Source organism: Rhamphochromis longiceps, linkage group LG20 (assembly GCF_057381845.1).
Source record: "Rhamphochromis longiceps isolate RC_006_pf linkage group LG20, R_longiceps_female_GT1.1, whole genome shotgun sequence".
Classification (NCBI taxonomy): Eukaryota; Metazoa; Chordata; class Actinopteri; order Cichliformes; family Cichlidae; genus Rhamphochromis; species Rhamphochromis longiceps.
In genome coordinates, this window is record NC_140576.1 from 14,191,070 (window position 1) to 14,210,356 (window position 19,287).

Here is a 19,287-nt window from a genome sequence, read left to right on the forward strand (position 1 = left end):
AATCATTCAGAACACTGTGTAAAAATAACAAAAAACAAAAAGTGAATGAAAAGTGCATAAATATTTATTTTACGTGTTTGATGTGTGTGGCAGGGCGTGGTCTGCAGTGCCGCTGCAGGGGAGGTGGACCCACCTCAGCGGCATCTGCAATCACGCCTCTCAGGTGTAAAGTCTGTGCTCTCTCTGCTTTTTTTTTTTTTTGTGTGTATGTGTTGGGCTATGAGATGAAAAGCTACAGCCGGCTGTGTGGGTACAGCAACTATGTGTGAAAAGTGGTCCATAACGTAATGCTTCAAAGTGTGTTCATGCAAACATTGTCGGGTCTGCTTATGAACCTCTGCGCACAGCGTCTACAAATTGGGGCTGTACGAAGTCACCTCATCTTTACACAAAACCGTAAGCTGTCATCTGTGAGGCGCGAGCGGTGTTTGGTTTTACCATAGTTCATGGTGGAGAATGGCTGCTCTGCTGAGTTTTGCTCTCTGTAGCCGTTTGAATGGCAAACTATACTGATTAGCGGCGGCATAGGCACACTTAAAATTTCTTCAGAAATTTTCGCTTTCTAGTTATTATTATTATATGAATTATAACTATAAATACATAAATATAAAGGTATGTAATTGTTTTTTTTAACAAATCTAATTTGACATTTATAATTATACTGCAAGAAGCCGAGGAACATCAATTAAATGTGTGAATGTGTGTGTGAATGGGTGAATGACTGAATGTAGTGTAAAGCGCTTTGGGGCCCTCAGGGACTAAGTAAAGCGCTTTACAAATGCAGGCCATTTACCATCTAAGATTTAGGGTTTTTGCAGTGTAACCATTTTCCTGACTTCTATCACATTATTATACATTACCAGAAAAGAAAAGTAATAATAAGAAGAAGTCCAACAGCAATAGTCCAACATAGCTTACACACTCAGTTGTCCTAGTTTGAAATCTTCAATTCTGCACCACTGAAATTGACTGACTGTGATTGGTATTGTTCCTGGTGCCTGCATTGCGCATGCCACCATGCATTGTGCGTGAAACAGAGTTCTTGGTTATTTCACGTGTATTTACTGAATCGTGCTAACATTTGCATCGCCACAGTGATATCTACAGGGAAGAAAATAAAAAGAGCAAGCTGCAACCATGCAAAAACTACAGCGCAAAAACATTCAGAGTCAACAAGACACTGAATATGATGAACACAGTAATCAAGAAATGACAGAAGAAACAGGGCAAGGATGTGGAACAGGTTTATGAGTGGGCGGGAAAGATCACCCACTGCAGAGCTAGTGGGTGTGGAAGGGCTGGGCAGAAAAAAAACAACAAGAGCCGAAATCATGACACACAATGACAAATCTGAGTGGCTAAGGTTTGGCTGGTCACATATTTCATGTTTGCCTTCCTATTTGTGATGTAGGAGCATCGTAAAACTTATTGCAATGTTGTCAGTTTTACACATCTTTGGGCATACACAAAATATTGGACATAGTTAAACCTACAGCAGCTGCCATGAAGCTCCTGGCACACAGTTTTGTGCTGATGTTAATGCCTGATGAGGTTTGGAACTGTGCAGTTATGGAGTCAGCAGAGCGTTGGACACTTTTATGTAATACTGTGTGCCTCAGGGCTCTGTGAAACCGCTCTGTAACTGTATGCGGTCTGACATTTTGTGGCTGTGTTGCTTTGGGTTCCTAAACACTTCTGCTTTGTTATAACACCACTTAGAATAGAATAGAATAGAATAGAATTCAACTTTATTGTCATTGCACATGCACAGGTACAGGGCAACGAAATGCAGTTTGCATCCATCCAGAAGTGCTTTAGTGATATAGATATATTACAATATATATTAGCAATAATATAGATATGTGAGTATATTACAGAAATGGGTCTATTATGGTATGTTATAATGTACACGGTATGAAGTATGTTGTGAACATTCTATAACTATAGGTATGTACAGGCTGTAGTGAGTACAAGCTATGTACAGGATATAAATATGAAATAAAAAAATAAAAAAAACTATACAGAAATCTGAGATATACAGTTATACAGAAATGTGAACTATGAAAGTTATAAACAGTTGTAGGATTAAAAATTATCGCATGTACAGAATGATTATTTACACAGAACTATACAGTTAAGATAAGTGAGATATGTGGATAATTTCTACAGAGGCTATATAAAGTGCTAGTGGTTGCGAGTGGTGGTTCAGTCCATGTTATTATTGTGTGTTTGAGGGTACGGTTGTCCATTGTGTGTGTGTAGGTGGTTGTGGGTGTGTGTATGTCCAGTCCATGAGTTTAGTGTGGGTCAGATGTCAGGAGGCAGAGTCTGACAGCTGTGGGGAAGAAGCTGTTCCGGTACCTGGTGGTCTTAGTCCGGAGACTCCTGTAGCGCCTCCCAGAGGGCAGGAGGGTGAAGAGTCCATGTGATGGGTGACTGGGGTCTTTGATGATTTTCCCAGCCCTTTTCACACACCGCTTCCTGTAGATGTCTTTCATGGCAGGAAGTGGTGCTCCGGCGATGCGCTGGGCAGTTTTCACGACCCTCTGCAACGCCTTCCGGTCCGAGGCAGAGCAGTTCCCGTACCAGACTGTTATACAGTTGGTCTGGATGCTCTCGATGGTGCAGCGATAGAAGTTCACCAGGATGTCTGAGGACAGGTGGTTCTTCCTCAGAGTCCTCAAGAAGAAGAGGCGCTGGTAAGCCTTCTTGACCAGCTTCTAGCAGTTGGTCGTCCAGATGAGATCCTCGGAGATGTGGACTCCCAGGAACTTGAAGCTGCTCACACACTCCACAGCCGTCCCCTTAATGTGGATGGGTGGATGTGGGTCAGCATTCCTCCTGTAGTCCACGATGAGCTCCTTGGTCTTCTCAGTGTTAAGCAGCAGGTTGTTTGTGTCGCACCACTTAGCCAGACGATCCACCTCCTCCCTGTAGGCGGCCTCATCGTTGTCACTGATGAGGCCAATCACCGTGGTGTCATCTGCAAACTTAATGATGGTGTTGGAACCATCAGCCGGTCTGCAGTCGTGGGTGAAGAGGGAGTAGAGGAAAGGGCTCATCACACAGCCTTGTGGTACACCGGTGTTCATCATGATTGTAGATGAACAGTGGTTATCCGGCCGGACATGTTGGGGGCGGTTGGTCAGGAAGTCCAGTAACCATTTGCAGATGAGGGAACTGATGCCCAGGTCTGTCAGTTTCTTGATGAGTTGTGAGGGGTGGATTGTATTGAATGTTGAACTGAAGTCTATAAACAGCATTCTGGCGTAGGTGTTGTTGTTGTCCAGGTGTGAGAGGACAGAGTGCAGTGCGATGGAGACTGCATCCTCTGTGCTCCTGTTCTGACGGTATGCGAATTGGTGGGGGTCCAGGGTGGGGGGGAGACAGGATTTGAAGTGTGCTAGGACCAGCTGCTCTAAGCACTTAGTGATGATGGGGGTGAGTGCTACTGGGCGGTAGTCATTAAGGCAAGATGGGTTGGAGTTTTTGGGTATCGGGACGATGGAGGTGGATTTGAAGCAGGCCGGTACCACATCGTGGGCCAAGGACAGATTGAATATGTCTGTGAGCACTCCTGCAAGCTGCCCAGAACACGCTCTGAGAACACGCCCGGGGATGCCATCAGGACCTGCAGCCTTGTGGACATTGATCCTGCTTAGCACCGCTCCTACATCGGTGGGGGAGGGAGTCAGAGGTTGGTGGTCTGGCGTCAAGTCTGCTTTGGTTGTGGTTGTGGGGTTCCCTCGCTCAAAACGAGCATAAAGGTTGTTGAGCTCGTTGAGGAAGGAGACATCAGAGGATGCGGGGGAGGGTTTGGTGGTCCTGTAGTCTGTAATGGTCTGGAGTCCTTGCCACATGCGTCGGGGGTTGGAGTTGGAGAAGTGTTCTTCTACCTTCTTTTTGTAATGGTGTTTGGCTTTTTTGATGCCCTTCTTTAGATTAGCCCTGGCTGTGCTGTAGGCGTGTGCATCTCCTGACCTAAAGGCAGTGTTGCAGGCCTTCAGGAGGAGACGAGCATCCCGGTTCATCCAAGGCTTCTTGCAGTTTATCGTGGAATACCTAAGGGGGGAGAAATTTTCTCCCGCTGATGCAACAGTGCATCTCATTGCAGTATATCTGGCTAATTGAATGGCACTGGATGAAGAGTGGTGCAGGAGTATTTCAAGAGCTTTTTTAATAGAAATCACCCAGAACTGTCTCCAGTGAAGCAGATAAATTGGTTAGAATGAGGTTGAGCCCTTGTTTACTTCTTCTAAACATTTTTCCGTATAACATATACCTAAAAGCACTGTGTTATCTGTCCAAAAGGATCAAACTGAGTTATGGAGACAGCAAATACAGCTGGACGTGGCTATTTTATACAGAAAAAAAATTACGTACAGGTTCACAGTGATCAAAAGCTTATCCCAGCACCCAGCAATGAACATGTTATTACCCTGAAGTCCGTCCAAAACCAACGTTTTTCTGACTTGTTGCTTTTTTTGCAAATATCTGTGCATGACAAATAGGTCATGGCGAAGGTTAAAGAAATTATGGTTTGGGCAAATTATTTATGGTTCAGGTTTTATGGGAATAAGGCCCAACAAAAAAGTTGGATGTGGTTAGAGAAGTGGTTAAAGTTAAACGCAACACTTTAATTATACATCTGTGGCAGGACTGAAACTATCCTACATGGAATTTAAACAATAAACAATAGTATGTCTATGAGCCAAGCTGACCTCCACTTCAATTTCAACAGTGTATTCAACGCTGGCTATGGACACCAACGAAGATGGACTGTATAATCCAAAATTCATTGGATGCCGCCAACACCTACAACAGGGTTAACATCTCCATTTCACCCTATTGTGGTGTCTCACCAGGCCACAGCTCTCAGAATGTTCCGGTGTGACTAAAGGGGTTTATGTGGAAGCTAGCAGTGGCGCCCTAGGACACCACAAGTTCTTTCTAGTCCCTTGATGTTGTAGTTTGTTTTGTTTTTGCCTTCTGTCAGAGCGTGGTGTGTTGACTGGCTATTGGCCCGAGGCTGTCAGGAAGGAAGAAACTGGCCACAAGCTGTCCTTTGGTTGCTCAAACATCCAGCCATATCCATCTGTGTGTGTGTGTGTGTGTGTGTGTCAAATCAACATCAAGGATATGACTCTTTTTCTCTGTTGGTCCATTTTCATACATGACACTCACATATGGCAATTTTCTGATCTTTGCCTTAAATTAAGGGGTCTTTCCCCCAGACATCAGACAGTTTAAGTTATATGTGACATACATTTCTGGCAATACTGCAGTCTTTACATCGCGCTATGTGAACAGCAGCATATGTAAACAATCAAAAGAAGGGGGAAAATATGCTGTACAAACAATTTGGGGCTACAAACTCATCGTATGGTACTGGCCAGACCTTGGATCCCCAGAGGAAATGCAATTTTTTAAGTCTGTGATTTTTTTTTTTGTCACACGCTTTTTAAAATGTTTCAGAATGCCGTTTTCTCATTATTTGTCCCTTCACACAAGGGGCAACGTCAGCACAAACAGCTGTTTTCTTTTTAATGGTCTCAGCAGGGGTTTTTTTCACTAGTCAGCACCTCCGTGTATCAGGAGGAAAGGAATAAATGGTGAATTGAAATAGATGCTAAATAGGCAGGTTAGGAATGTTTCAGGACCACCGCTGAGCTGATCGACTGTCACGTCAAAACACCGGCCCGTACTTTCACCCATGCAGGCTTAACGCAGCAGCTGATGGCCAAAGGTAATATTTAGGGATGCATGGCTACACAGCCAAACTCTAAACACTCAAACTCTGAAACAAAAGTTGGACAGTGGAAAGAAACCAGGAGACCACAAGATGCTCTTCTTCTCTCTCTCGCTCTCTGTCTCCAGTGGACTTGTGAGACTATAAATATTAGCCAGCATCAACACGGCCACCACAGGGACTTCACTGGACTCCACCAGACAGTCACACAAGATTAAAACGAGTGAAAGCGCCAGTTTAAAACAGGTAATTCTCTTGTTATATTTCACAATGTCACATCCGGTAAATAATGGCTACTCTTCAGTGCTGGTGTTTGCCTTGTGCGTGTCCCTCATCCTTCTGTTGCGCGATGGACGCTCAGAAGCTTCAGTCTACCACAAAAAAGGTAAGAACCACTTCTGTTCCTCCACTGTTCAAGATAATGTATTCACATTACCCTGCGCAGCTCAGGGGCTGCTACTTTCCACATTAATCAACACTTGTGATTTATGGAAGCTGTGGCTGTTAAACCAACACAAACTGGCTGACCGCAAACTCTCTGTCCTTTATAACCCTGACCTTGCATTCATTCCCCTGGGAGCTCTTCACAGTGCATCAGTGCGTTCTTATTGATCCCCTTCTCAAGGTGACAGACAAACCCCATAAGGATAGCTACCCGCAGCCTGCAGGAACGCTGAGGAAACTCACTGCGGATGCCAGATTTAGCCATTAATGTGCCTGACCCCTTGCAGCGGGGCTTTATGTGTTCTGCCCAGAGGACGGACATTTATAGCCTTTGCAAAGTTACGATGTCCTGGGGGGGAAAAAGTGCATTTTTACCCAGCAGTTTCATACCTGCTCACCTAAAGAGAAGAGCTTAGAAATGTAAAGTCAGATGAGATAGATCTGACAGCGTGGCTCTCGTTTCTTTCGCAGGCATCTGCTCCTCCAAAGACAAGAACTACAAAGCAGGAGATTCTTTCCGGAGAGGTTGCGACAAGTGCTTCTGTCACACGTTTGGTTTCTACTGCTTTGCGTGAGTAGAATTTTTTTTTCCAGTTCAGCTCATTTCAGGCCACTGATTTACAGTGATGGGAATAACAGCGTTACAACTAACCGTGGTACTTTTTCAGTAACGAGTAATCTAACTAATTACTATTCCTATCGTTACAATGCCGTTACCGTTACTAACAAGAAAATGTGGTGCGGTCATGTTACTATTTTTCAACAAACAGACTGTTGAAGCTGTCTTCAGCTTACCGCACCTTATATCAGTTGCATGGAAGTAGCTGTCTATGTAAGTAATCTGGACTAGGGCTGGGTATCGTCACTGATTTCTAGAATTGATTCGATTCCAATTCACAAGGTCCCGAATCAATTCGATCCACGATTTGATTCAATTCAATTCGATTTGAATCTGGGAAATTTTGCTTCAGACAGTCAGAAATATTATAATTCAGATCAGTACATTTACATATTTTTGTATCTATAAAAAGGAAGCTGACACACGCAAGACTTTATCAAAGGTGTGAGCGTCACAGCAGATGCCTTTGTGTCAAAGTAGCTGAAGATAAAACACAGAAAAACATGGAGGTTTTCCTGGCCTGGGATTTTATAAAAATATTCTGCAGTACATCAAAAATGAAAGAAAACCATTAATCAACATATGAACATTACCTCTGAAGTTACAGAGGTTTTATTAGAGACACGGCTAAGCGGTTTGCATTTTGCATAGTTTTAAAAAGTTTACATTTGTTCAGAAGCCTATTGAACAGCAGAAATTAGGTTTTCTTTTCAGAAGTAAGTAAAGTAAAAGGAAAAAAAAAAAACAGCGGCCGACAGCGTCGTAAATAACGGTAGACTTGTGCTTAACAAGCAAGCGAATAATGAAGAAAACAGATTTTTAGACGGGAAACTGTTCTTGAAGTATACAGAGAGAGAGAGGGAGAGAGAGAGAGAGAGAGCTGTGCATGATTTTATCGTGGTAGAAGCAAAACAGCAAAAGTCAGAGGGGATTCATAACTATGTTTATGTGAAGCGTAGTTTGGATCTTCTTTTGCTGCTGGTTCGGTCAATATTGTTCTCCTTTGTAGTGGACAGAAATTTTTTTTTTGGAGTGGCACAAATAATTTGTGTGGCATCTTATTGAATGCAGAACACCTGATTATTATCTAAATAGTGTGAAATGGTTATTTAAAAAAGGGGTAAAAGGTAAATGACTGCAAATAACTTTGTTGTTTGCAAAACTTATGCATAGGATTTTAAAATTGACAAATTATATTTGCATTTAAAGTTATGAAATATAATTGAATAAACATGTTTGTGGTTTTTACAGTAAAAAATATCACTTTTTAAACTCGGATTTTATGTTTTTTGTCTGATTTTAGATCAATTGTGTTAATACAGTATGTCAAAATAAAACATAAATTCAGACACGTGAGGTCGTGCTGAAAAGAATGATACTAAACAAGGCAAAGTAAATCGTTTTTAAAGGTAAAATGTGGAGGGAAAATCAAAAGTAGTTAAAAATGGCCAATTATACCCTGGACCCCCGAGGGTTAAACATTTTTTTTAAAGTAACGCAATAGTTACTTTTTGAGTAATTAATTACTTTTAGAATCTTGTAACTCAGTTACTAACTCAGTTACTTTTTTGAAGAAGTAACTAGTAACTATAACTAATTACTTTTTTTAAGTAACTTGCACAACACTGCTGATTTATTAAAATGACTGTAGCCTCATGAAAGCACCTCTCTCTTCCCTGCTTCTCCTTTGCAGCCCGATGAAACCCACCTCGTGGCCCAAGAAGTGTCGCCGGATCAGGATAGAGTGTGGTTATGCGGTCGTTTATAAAGAAAATCCACTGGTGGAGTGTCGAGCCTACAGCTGGATAGGATGAAACACTACAGGAGAACTCACATGAAAACATAAAATATGTAAAAAACATACACCCTAAAAACGTTGTGCAGTCCTAACACGAGAGTCCTGGTCAGTGCAACTTTGCTGATGTTACTGTGTTTAGTTTTCATGAGGACAAGTCAGATTATTATTTGATGCTCTGGTTACAGGGAATAAGGTCAAGTTATTAGAATGTGTAGCTTTATGTGCCTTTTTTCCCTGTGCTCTCCTTGACGATAATCCAACACTCTGGTTTAGCTTGACAGTCGGATATGATCTTTTCCAGTTATTCCGCTCAACATGAGTGTATTTCAATGACAATCTCTTTCTCTGATCTGTAATTTTCACCCTACAGAGCTTTGCAACAGATGGCATTAACCTTTGACCGTCCCCCAGGTCTGTGTAACCCATCTACTGTCAACTATAGGGTTTGGCTTTCTGAAGGATTTCCATCTATTTTGAACACCAAAAGAGGAAACAAGCTTTTAAGACAAGATTTGAAATCTACCTGAAAATCCACCTGTTTAACATGTGGCAGAAACAAAACCCAGCCCTAACTACAACACTAGATGGGTCACTGATGACCAGGTGAATGCTGAATGAATGCGCCTGTCTCTGAGAACATGTATCGACTCAAAGTGTTTCACATGTGAAGAAGGTCACTAGTGAACTGTACTTGTACTAAATGACTTATTGAAATGGACAGCTGTTTGCAGTGCCAGAAAGTTCTTTTTATACGAAGCTCAACCCCAATAAATGCAGCGTCTGGTACATTAACAGTCACCATCCAAGAAAAATAGCATAGACTGTATATGAAAGATGGGGGCAGCCATGGTGACCTTTTTGGAAGACCCTTTTTTGTGAAGTCCAGCCTCGAAGCGCATCCTGCTTCATTGTTCCTCTGCTCACAAATGCTTGTCATGATTTACAAAATAAATAAGTAAGATGTATTTACTGAGGTCAGGAACCAATGAAGCTGAAGTCGTTTTTTTCTCTCACATATTTCTATAAAACTTTTTTCTTCAGCGAGAGAAACATCCTGCTTCTTTTGAAATACTGTAGAGAGATTCTTTTCTTGAAAATCATTGTCAGGTTAGTCTTTACTTGTCCTTGCTGAAGATTTAAGTATAAGAACCAGTTACGTGTAAACTTTTTACATACGAAAGACAAAATGATCTGACCAAAACTGTCAGATAGCTTGGACTTTTAAATGAACCATACACAGCACTGGTTCTTTTGGCACTTGCACACAGTTCTCAGATTGTTTTGGTTTTGGAATTTTTTTCAGTCTCTTAATGTGATTCTAGGCTGACTCAGTGGTGTGGATGTTGTAATCAGGCTCTGCGGGGGTTATATCTAAACCCATATTTTTCTGGTTTACAAGTCGCTACAGAATTAATTTAGGGTTAATCAGATGATTTGAGCTCATGTAAAACAAACATCAACAACAAAAAAGGCTTGACTTGGATTTGCACTCCTTCTAATGTCACTTTGTTCTTTAAAGTGCTTCACTTTACTGTACAAAACTTAAACTAAACGAGCACATGCACTGTAAAAGATCAACAAATGATTACAGTTTGAGTCATTCTCAGATAGAAAATCATATTCAAAATGACTAAAGAATAAATCCACACTTGGTTGCAGATTGAGAACTTCACACTTATTAGCAGCGTCAGAGCTGAGCTTCTCATGGTTGTTTAAAAAAAATCACAAGGAAGTTGAAAAAGCTCATTGTGCTTTGCTGGGCTCTTGTAGCGAAGTTCAAATTCTTCTTTTTTGAATGTTGTATAAGAAGCCCATCAGATGCTGTGAAAACACAAAGATGCCCTGAAATCGACAAAGTCTAGCAGCAACTTGAAGCATCTGTCTATAAGGGCTGCAGAGGCCTAACAAGAAGCTAACAGGAAGTCAACCAAGGGTGGCGGAGGCACTGTGCAGCAGTGGCCCTCTTCTCTGGGTGATAATTCAACATGGAAAGTAGGAAGTCAGAGAACCCAGAGGCCTCCTCCAACAGGAAGTGGTATTTCTCCACCAAAACCTCATAGAGGCTCCAGAACCTCAGCGGACCGACACGACGCAGGTCGCCTGGATGAAAACCATAAACTGTTACAACAGACGAGCAGCTCACTGGCAGCAATAACAACACATTAACACAGGAAGAAAGATCTCATCTGGAAGTGAAGGTAGACGCTCACCTCTGCAGCTGAAGTACTCAGCAGAGTATTTACCCGACAAGGCAACAGCGGCCGGGATTTTGCCAAGCAGCTCCGTTATCTGGCCAATATGATCTGAGGTGGATAAACACATACAAGCATGGCACAGAATGCATTAGTATCCTAATTACAATGAAGGCATGGTGTAATCTCACTTAATCCCGTGTCAGTGCTCGTCACACAGCCATCTAAACACACCTTCCTCCAGGGAAATGGACTCACTGGCTCTGGGCTCAAACAGTGAGTCTCCAGTGATCAACTCAAAGGCCTGAGAGAATTCAGGAGAACATTTAGTGGTGACACACAGAATAAGTAAGAATGCACAGATAGCTTTTTATCAGAAAGGTTTCACTATAGGTCATTTAGCTACAGGGCAGCATAGCTTTAGCTACGAATTGTGCAAATTACTTTAATTCCCATTTGATGGAATGGTATATAAACATAACATTATGGGATTAAATATTTCAAAGTGTGAACATCACATTAGTTTGGATTGTCTCTCACCATGCATGCGACACTCCAGATGTCAGCAGGTGGGCCATACTCAGATCCCAGCAAAACCTCTAGTGAGCGATACTGTCGGGTCTGGATCTCCTCACAGAAATGTTTGTACTGGTGATGACAGACAGAAGGGTTTAAAGGTGATTTGGTGTGTGTGTGCATTTGACAGAGAGCCAGAAAGATCTATTCCTCTTTATTCCCTTTCTCGTTGTTTTATTTTCTTTGTCACTTGTGTTCTACAGTGTGGCTTCTCAGCAGAGTTGAAGCATCATGTTTACACTTCTTACAATAAACTTTGCCTTTTTCTTCCAAATCTGGCTCGAGTTCTTACTTTGAGTGTGGAGGTACAATACAAAACCTCAGTTCCTCTTTGCTTTGGAGGATTTATAGCGCTTTTTAAGAGAACCTCTTCAATTCTATAGCTATTAAGATAATTCAATGTGATCAAACTACATCCACACAGTACCAAAAGTGAATACAATGCTTTTGTCCACTTGGGGGCAGCAGAGAGCATTTTGGAACAGAATGTTGACATATAATATTGTCACCTTTCAGGCTAATGTTGCAAGCTTCTGATGACAAAAACATAAAGTGGCTGACCCTTTATACAATTTAATAATACACTAATAAAATATGTTAAACCAAAAGTTTTATAAGTGTATAAGTGTAAATACTAACCACCCAACAGGAGCTCCCCAAGTCAGCAATCTTCACTGCAATTTCCTTTAAGCTGTACGGGTTTACCCGATTGCTTTCTGGGAGAAAAAAACAAACAAACATTATTATTATTATTATGAATTTGGATTTCCAAGATAAATGTTTTATATTAAAATTAAATAGTACACAGCTGTTTTTGTCCAGCTCTAATAGCTGGGATGGCATGGTTAATGTATTTGCTTGATTATATGTTGAATTAGTTTCATTATTTTTTTCTTAGCACAAAAACAAACACCACAAATACTGAAGCAAATATTTATTTATGTATTTACAGCTGCATGGTTGCCTATACGGCCCATCAGAAATAAAAATATCTGGCGCTGAACCTTTTTATTACTGAAACTCTTAAACACTCTCAAGCATCTGTAGCAATGAAGGACAAAATAAAACGTGCCTGGTGAACTGGCTTCCTTCCCAGTCTGTAACGAGGAGGAGCTGCTGCCCCCTGCTGGTGCTTTGTGGGACTGCTCTTCCAGACACACAAGGATGTTTTCTGGCTTGATGTCTGTGTGGATGATTTTACATTGAGAGTGAAGGTAGTCCAGCCCCTGCAGGACCTATAGAAAAATACACAGATCTGATGATGTTTCCTTTCCTTTCCTGCTCCCTCACCGATGATTTTATCAGGAAAAAACATCAGGAATCGGGAATCAGCTCTCGTTGATTCCCCCACCATGTCAGTGTTTTCACAATTTGAGATCTTCCTTTATTAAAGTTTGTTTAAGCAACACTTTTGGGAAAATTCTTTTTATTATTATTATAAATTACTAAGCTATAGCCAGAATGATTAGCCTAGATTAACATTGTGCAGCATGGACTGTTGGTAAATTGCTTAACAATGTAAAATGCCACTAAAATAAATAAAATGCACAACAGTGATACAGTAAAATATAGAAGAGAAAAAAATAAAATCAATAAATCAATAAATTAAATCAGTAATAGTCAATAAAAACAACAACAACAACAACTAAGGCTGTTAAAACCAAAATGTTTAGGTCAACGTGCGTTAAAAGCCAGACCATAAAAATGTGTCTTCAGTAACGATTTAAAAAGTTTGTGCATTTGTGCAGATCTAACATTAAGACGAAGTCTGGTATAGAGAAGGCTCTGTCACCACGAGATTTAAGTTTAGACCGTGGAATAGTTAAAGTTAGTTTTGACCTGGACCTTGTGGTTCTTTCTGGAGTATAAATAAATAGGAGCTCAGACAGGTGAGAAGGGGCTCAGCCGTTTAGTGATTTAAAAAGAAAAAGTAAAATGTTAAGTTGGCTCCTGTAAGGAACAGGAAGCTACTGTAGGGAGGCCAACACTGGGGTGGTATGCTCCTTCTGTTTTGTGCCAGTTAGCAGAAAAGCAGCTGCATTTGGTGACAATAAATAGAGGCCTGGTCCAAACCAAAGTACAGAGAATTACAGAAAACCACTGAAGAGCAGAGCCTTTTAGGCCAGCATAAGATTCCAGCCGTGATAGCAGGATATCATGGTCAGCGTGTCAAAGGCTGCTGTCAGGTCCAACAACAAGAGGGTAGGGCTGCCAGAAACCAGAGTTAAAAGAATATCATTAAAAGCCCCTAAACATGTTGTCTCAGTGCTGTGTAGTGATTAAAACCAGATTGAAACTTTTAGAGATCTCATTAAGATCAAGGTCGCTAACTGTTTGTTCAGAAATGATTACCCCAAATTTCCCCAAATGGGAAACTGTACAAAAACCTATTGGTTAAAAAATTATCCCACAAATTTTGAACAAAGAGGTGAAGTTTAAATTAAACATACCTTATATGAACTTGATTTCTGGTGCCTGGGTTTTCTGGTCTGCTTTGTCTTACCTGGATAAGTATTTGTTTGATCCAAGGCTGCAACAGTCCTGGATTCCCAAAGCAGAGCTGCAAGCATCTCAGGTCAGGCCCCAGCAGCTCCAGCACTAGGCAAATGTCTAACCACCATACATTAAGGTCAGTTTCCCAAACCACTTTGCTGCAAAAACTACATCCACTACAACATGTTCACATTTTAATACTTTGACATTGATTGTTTCAATGATGTAATGGAACAGCTCAAAGGATTCTGGAATATGCGCCCAAGAAATCCCATCTCCAAAAAGGATACGTACCCCATTTACCCCAACCAGCTTAAACTCATCTAGCAGTCGAACGATCCTTTGGCCAAAGGGATGACGGCCCACAGAACCACTGGCCTGTTGAAAGAGAGGAGACGAGAGGATGAAAACAGAGGAAGAAGAGCAAGAAGAGATTTTTTTTAAAGAGGGAGGGGATGATTCGTCCTTTATTAAAAGATTGGCAGAGAGTGATGCTCCAAAGATATGACAGAGAAAAATATCTGACGGACAGAGCGCTTAGAGAGGAGATTCACAAGCAGACGGTCACTAACACATCGCAGGAGAGCCAGTTCATCCTCTCCAGCCTGGGTGAAGCCAGCCCCACTCTTCAACACCTTCACAGCAACACGCCGACCTAGCCTGCCAACACAGACACCAGATCAGATGTGCATGCTGGTTACTGGACAAAGTAAAAGACTCAAACTAAATATTTGTTTGATCCAATTTTTAATTATTATAATTATATGATGCCTAATAAGATCAAATTTCTCCACCGCTTCCACCCTGATCATATCACACAGTCTCAAAATGAACCTACTTGAGGTCCTGGCAGAGCCATACAGTGGAGAAATAACCCCAGCCGAGTTTGGACACCACCTGGTATCTTCTGTTGAAGGTGTCCCCTATCTGGATGGGGTGGTACCCACCTTGGGGGGATAAAAGCAGAATGACATGAATGAACAAAGTCCCATTTCTAGTTGAACTGCTTATATGGTTGAATTTATTCTAGGTTTCAGTGATTAGGCACTTCTCTATATGATCTGACATCTGAAACCTTGTTATCATTCGCTAAGGATTTTCCATATGCTGTTTAGAGAGCTTTGAAAGATGACTAAAAATATAGCTGCTAAAGCTATTTCTGGCGTTGCAACTTCCTATAGGCTATAACATGTCTGTTAGTGAGTAATACATTCAGATCTGCTAGTAGGACAGAGAAAAATGGCGAGGCATACGTCTGTATCGCTTCTCTTTCAGCAAGCATGACACACAGTTGTTGGACATTGTCAGCAGTCTTGAAACTGAATTTCTGTGTCTATTAAATTTAAGCATGAGATACACCAGCCTGTGATTTATTACTGTGTCAGGCACCGGTGGTATCACATACGCAGCAGAGGATATATGAGGTACACACAAAGACTTGCACAGCTGGCAGGTAAGAAGCGAGGACCAAGGTCAGACCAGCAAATTGGCAACCAGATACTGCGCATTAAAGCAATGCATAATGAGAGAGGCACACAGGCTTAGTGCAGCTATGAGGCTTATGAGAAGCCACACTTTGGATTTACACAAGCAAAGCACAAGAAAAAATATGCATGGATTCTTATGATCATCTTTGACTTTTTATCCCTCAAAAGCCAAACAGGAGTCCCTCAAAGCTGTTTTCTGAGCTAAGCAGTTTCTGTCATAATTCAGGCTGCTAATAGAATAAAATGACTGTGTTTACATCAGAAGTTACCAAGAGTGGTCAAGAGTGTCTGTTAAATTAGAACTTTATTGTGTCAGAATTTGTCAATAAGGGTACAGTGGAGGTTGTCAAATGTTGTCTTTATGGGGGAAAGGGGTTATATTGGCTCACCTTAAGGTTAAACTTAAATAGATGGTCACGTTATAGTCAACTCACAATACGGTAGGTGTGTGATCTTATATTCTCGGTCATTGTGGTTTGCTCTTCTTATACATAGGCTGTCTAGTTCTAATTATGTCTGAACCTGCCTTCTTCTTGACCTGTAAGAAGTTGACCCCAAGTCAAAATCTCCTTTTCAAACTGCTGCATTTCAGTAAATGGAGCCTGAAACGTTAAATCTACACGAAGCACTCCAAGAGCACAAACCTCCACCAAGGCAGCTCTCTCTCCTGGCAGTTTTAAAGCAATAGTGTTTTTGTTGTTGTTGTTGTTGTTGTTGTATATATTCACTTTGCATCAGCTTGGTGGATAAAAGGCACATTTTAATGGATTGTTAACATGACCCCACTATACACCCCTACAAATCTTTTGAGTTGTTGTGTTTGCAGATAGCATTTTCGTGCATGTTCTACCAAAAACAAAACTTCCTTGGTGGAGGTAATTATAGCCGTGACCTTATAAAGATGCAGTGAATATTAGCAAATACAGTACCGGCAACTTCCTGGTCTGAAAATCAAAGCCACTGCTAAACACACTCCAATGTTCACTTGAGACTGACCCAGAAGCAAGTCAATCATAGCAAACCTTCATGTTAAAATATTCAACTGGACGTCATTAAAATGTAGGTTTACTAATACAAAAATGGTTCTTGTGGCCTACCAGGTCTTACCTACACTGCATGAGCTTCAGTCAGTTAGACTTTAGTCTTTTATTAGTCTGTTTCTTAGCACTAATTCACATTTATTTGTGCTTGTATATTGCACCCATGTGGTTTATGAATGAAGCTTAGTGTCTGTGAAGGTTCTCAGTCATCCAGGTCATCGTAGACTAAGGAGCTGGGTGAGCTCATTGTGGGCCAGGTTTCACAATGAGCTCACCCGAAACCCTGGCTGATTGTGACCCACACCCGCTTTCACACCTTGGCTCATGTGATTAGGTAGAGGATCATCAGGGGGTCCTTTTGTCCCTCTGTGGGGGGTTACTCCCACTAGGTTTAAATCTGGGACTCTCCACCATTTGACCCTTAGAACTGAAGAAGCTTCTCGGATGAGAGGTGAAACGTTTTCAAGCAACTCAAAGAAGTCCAGACGCTTTTCTTTCCAAGCTCCTTAGACAATGAAGCTTAGCTAGCTAGCAATGTTAGCAAAAATGCTAACATTGAGACATCAAACTGAAGAGACCATAATCAAAGGGTTAGGTCTCAGGGGCTATAGCCATCTTTTATATGCATATATCTTTTATATACAGTCATGAATGAGCAATGGAGTGAAGAGAAATGTGCAAGAAGGCCTCAGCTACTTTGGCAAAAGGCCAAATTGTGACGGATTGGTGACTTGGTCAAAAGTATCTGTAAAAGGGCAACTACTGAAGTGAACTGGACTACTGAAGTCGCTGTTTCTTTTATATAATGTGGATGAAGGGTTTGATAGACATGACAGATTACTCAGGGGTTGACTAAGGCTCTCAAATTCCTGAATCTGAGAATCTGTGGGATACATGGAGACCCCACCTCACAATTTAAAAGATGAAAGGATTTGATGATAATGTCCTTGTGTCTGATATCCTTAGGGGATCTTGAGATGTCTCAGAGTGCATGACTCCATGTTCAATGGTGGCACAATGGAGAGTACATGATATCAGGCGTGTGTTTAATATACGAGCGGGTAATATGTGTAGTGAATCTGACAAACCTAAAAGTAGACTTTACTCTGTCCAGTATTTGACATGTTAAGATTTCTTTCAAACAGCTCAGTGTGCAGTTTTGCATTATATTCACAGACTCATCCAATCTTGTTTCCACAAACCAGAATCTGGTAACTGTTTCCTTTTTAAAGCTGTCCAATCCACCGCCCAAGCGCTCCTCTCGTCGTACTTGGACAACTCTTCTGGCAAAAATCCGAAAACTATTTGTAAACTGTAGCAGCAACGCTCAGTGTCTCAAAATGATGCTGCCAACAGGAACTTAGCTTGCAACAGCGGCCCATTCTCATAAACACTGCATCATTTCCAGCTGGAGCGGGCTCTGAATAACAGAGTCAGCATGTTGAAAGAATCTTTAATTACATCCTGGTACAAGCTGCTTTGAGGGTTTCGAGAGGCTCGGGATAAAAGTTAGGATACATGTGTGAGTTACCATAACAGTATTCTTGGGGGTCCTCAGAGACCTGACTGTCCTTGGGATCCAGCTGCTCCTGGCATCCAAGGGCTTTGAAACTGTTAGACACGCCACCCTCACTCCTGCAAACACACACAAACCCAGAAATTCAAACAGTGTATTCATATGTGTGTCAGTTTCTGAGAGCTGAACTACTTTTGGAGATTCCCACAGACTCAGCGTGCCGTGGACGTTTGCCCCACTGCCCAGCTGAGAGTGGACAAGCAGCACCGGAAGTTGCACTATTTCTAACTAGGCTGTAAATCATTTAGAAGCATCTCCGCGCAACCTGATAACTCTGCACGCCAGCTGCTCCCAATACACAGATGGCCCGAGGAGTCGGAGTCACGTCATGTCTGGAAATACTGATCACAGGTCTGTTTTCAGCAGAGGGACATATACAGTAGAGTTTAAGAGCTAGACGCGAATAAATGTGAAAGATTTTAGGGGCAAATTTTAAATAATTATCGATAATGTCAAAAAAAAAGAGTTTAGGAGCTGAGTTGCATTTTCTTGAGGTCACGCAAGAATGCAAGGCTACATAAAAACATGAAAGAAGAAACGAAATAATAATGATGATACTAATGCAGAAAGTTTTATACTCACACACGATGCTGTTCAGCCTCTGTATGAGGCAGGCAGGGGCTCCTCTGCATGGTGCGATTAAGCAGATGTCGCCAGTACATTAAAATTTCCGATTTTTTGGCATAAAGTGAGGAGAGAGTTAGGCGCAGGAAAAAAAGCAAGTAGCCCTGATTACAGTTGCTGCCCTTGAATCTAGTTAAGCAGCTGAGAGGTGGAGGTGGTGGAGGTAGAAGGGGTTGTGGTGGGGGTCTGCTTAGTCTCTCAGGAGGCTGGAATCAGCAGTCAGCAGGGTCTAAACATGGAAATCCCCCCGCAGGGTCTTGGCTCACAGTCTGTCAGGTTTTCACCTGCTCTGCTGCAGGACTTGCATCTTTCAGTCACCAGCCTCAGATTAAACTCTCTCTCTCTGTTCCTCAATGTCTCGTGCATGCTGGGAAAGCTATAAAAGAGAGAAGGCGCCCCTAAAAGATGAGCCGAACGTCACACAAGGCCGAACAGAGTGAGGGAAGAGAGGGAACGACAGCTGCTACAGGGATCACAGACTGCTAAACCTGCCTGCAGCACATTCTTAAGGATTAAAATAAAGTCGTTAGAACAGAGGTTGGCTGAAAGTTCCATTTTTTAAAAACAGATTGCAATTTAAAACCCTCTCTGTATGAGGATTTTACATTTAGATGAGCTCAGCTTTTGAGGAAGAAGTTTAACAGAAGCACCTGGCACAATCTTGACAAATATATTGTACACTTGATCTT

At 41.7% G+C, this 19,287-nt stretch overlaps 1 protein-coding gene across 1 annotated transcript; it reads right to left on the bottom strand.

Moving 5' to 3' along the window:
• Positions 1 to 7,419: 7,419 nt before the first annotated feature.
• Positions 7,420 to 19,025, bottom strand: LOC146645072 (SRSF protein kinase 3). Its single transcript, XM_085394479.1, has 12 exons — positions 18,557 to 19,025; positions 17,930 to 18,033; positions 14,710 to 14,818; positions 14,444 to 14,531; positions 14,162 to 14,249; positions 13,882 to 13,988; positions 12,451 to 12,613; positions 12,018 to 12,094; positions 11,343 to 11,450; positions 11,037 to 11,106; positions 10,821 to 10,913; positions 7,420 to 10,710 (listed from the first exon to the last, which is right to left on the bottom strand). The coding sequence occupies exons 1-12, from the start codon at positions 18,634 to 18,636 to the stop codon at positions 10,523 to 10,525; spliced, it is 1,275 nt and encodes a 424-aa protein (XP_085250605.1). The 5' UTR covers positions 18,637 to 19,025; the 3' UTR covers positions 7,420 to 10,522.
• Positions 19,026 to 19,287: the final 262 nt, after the last annotated feature.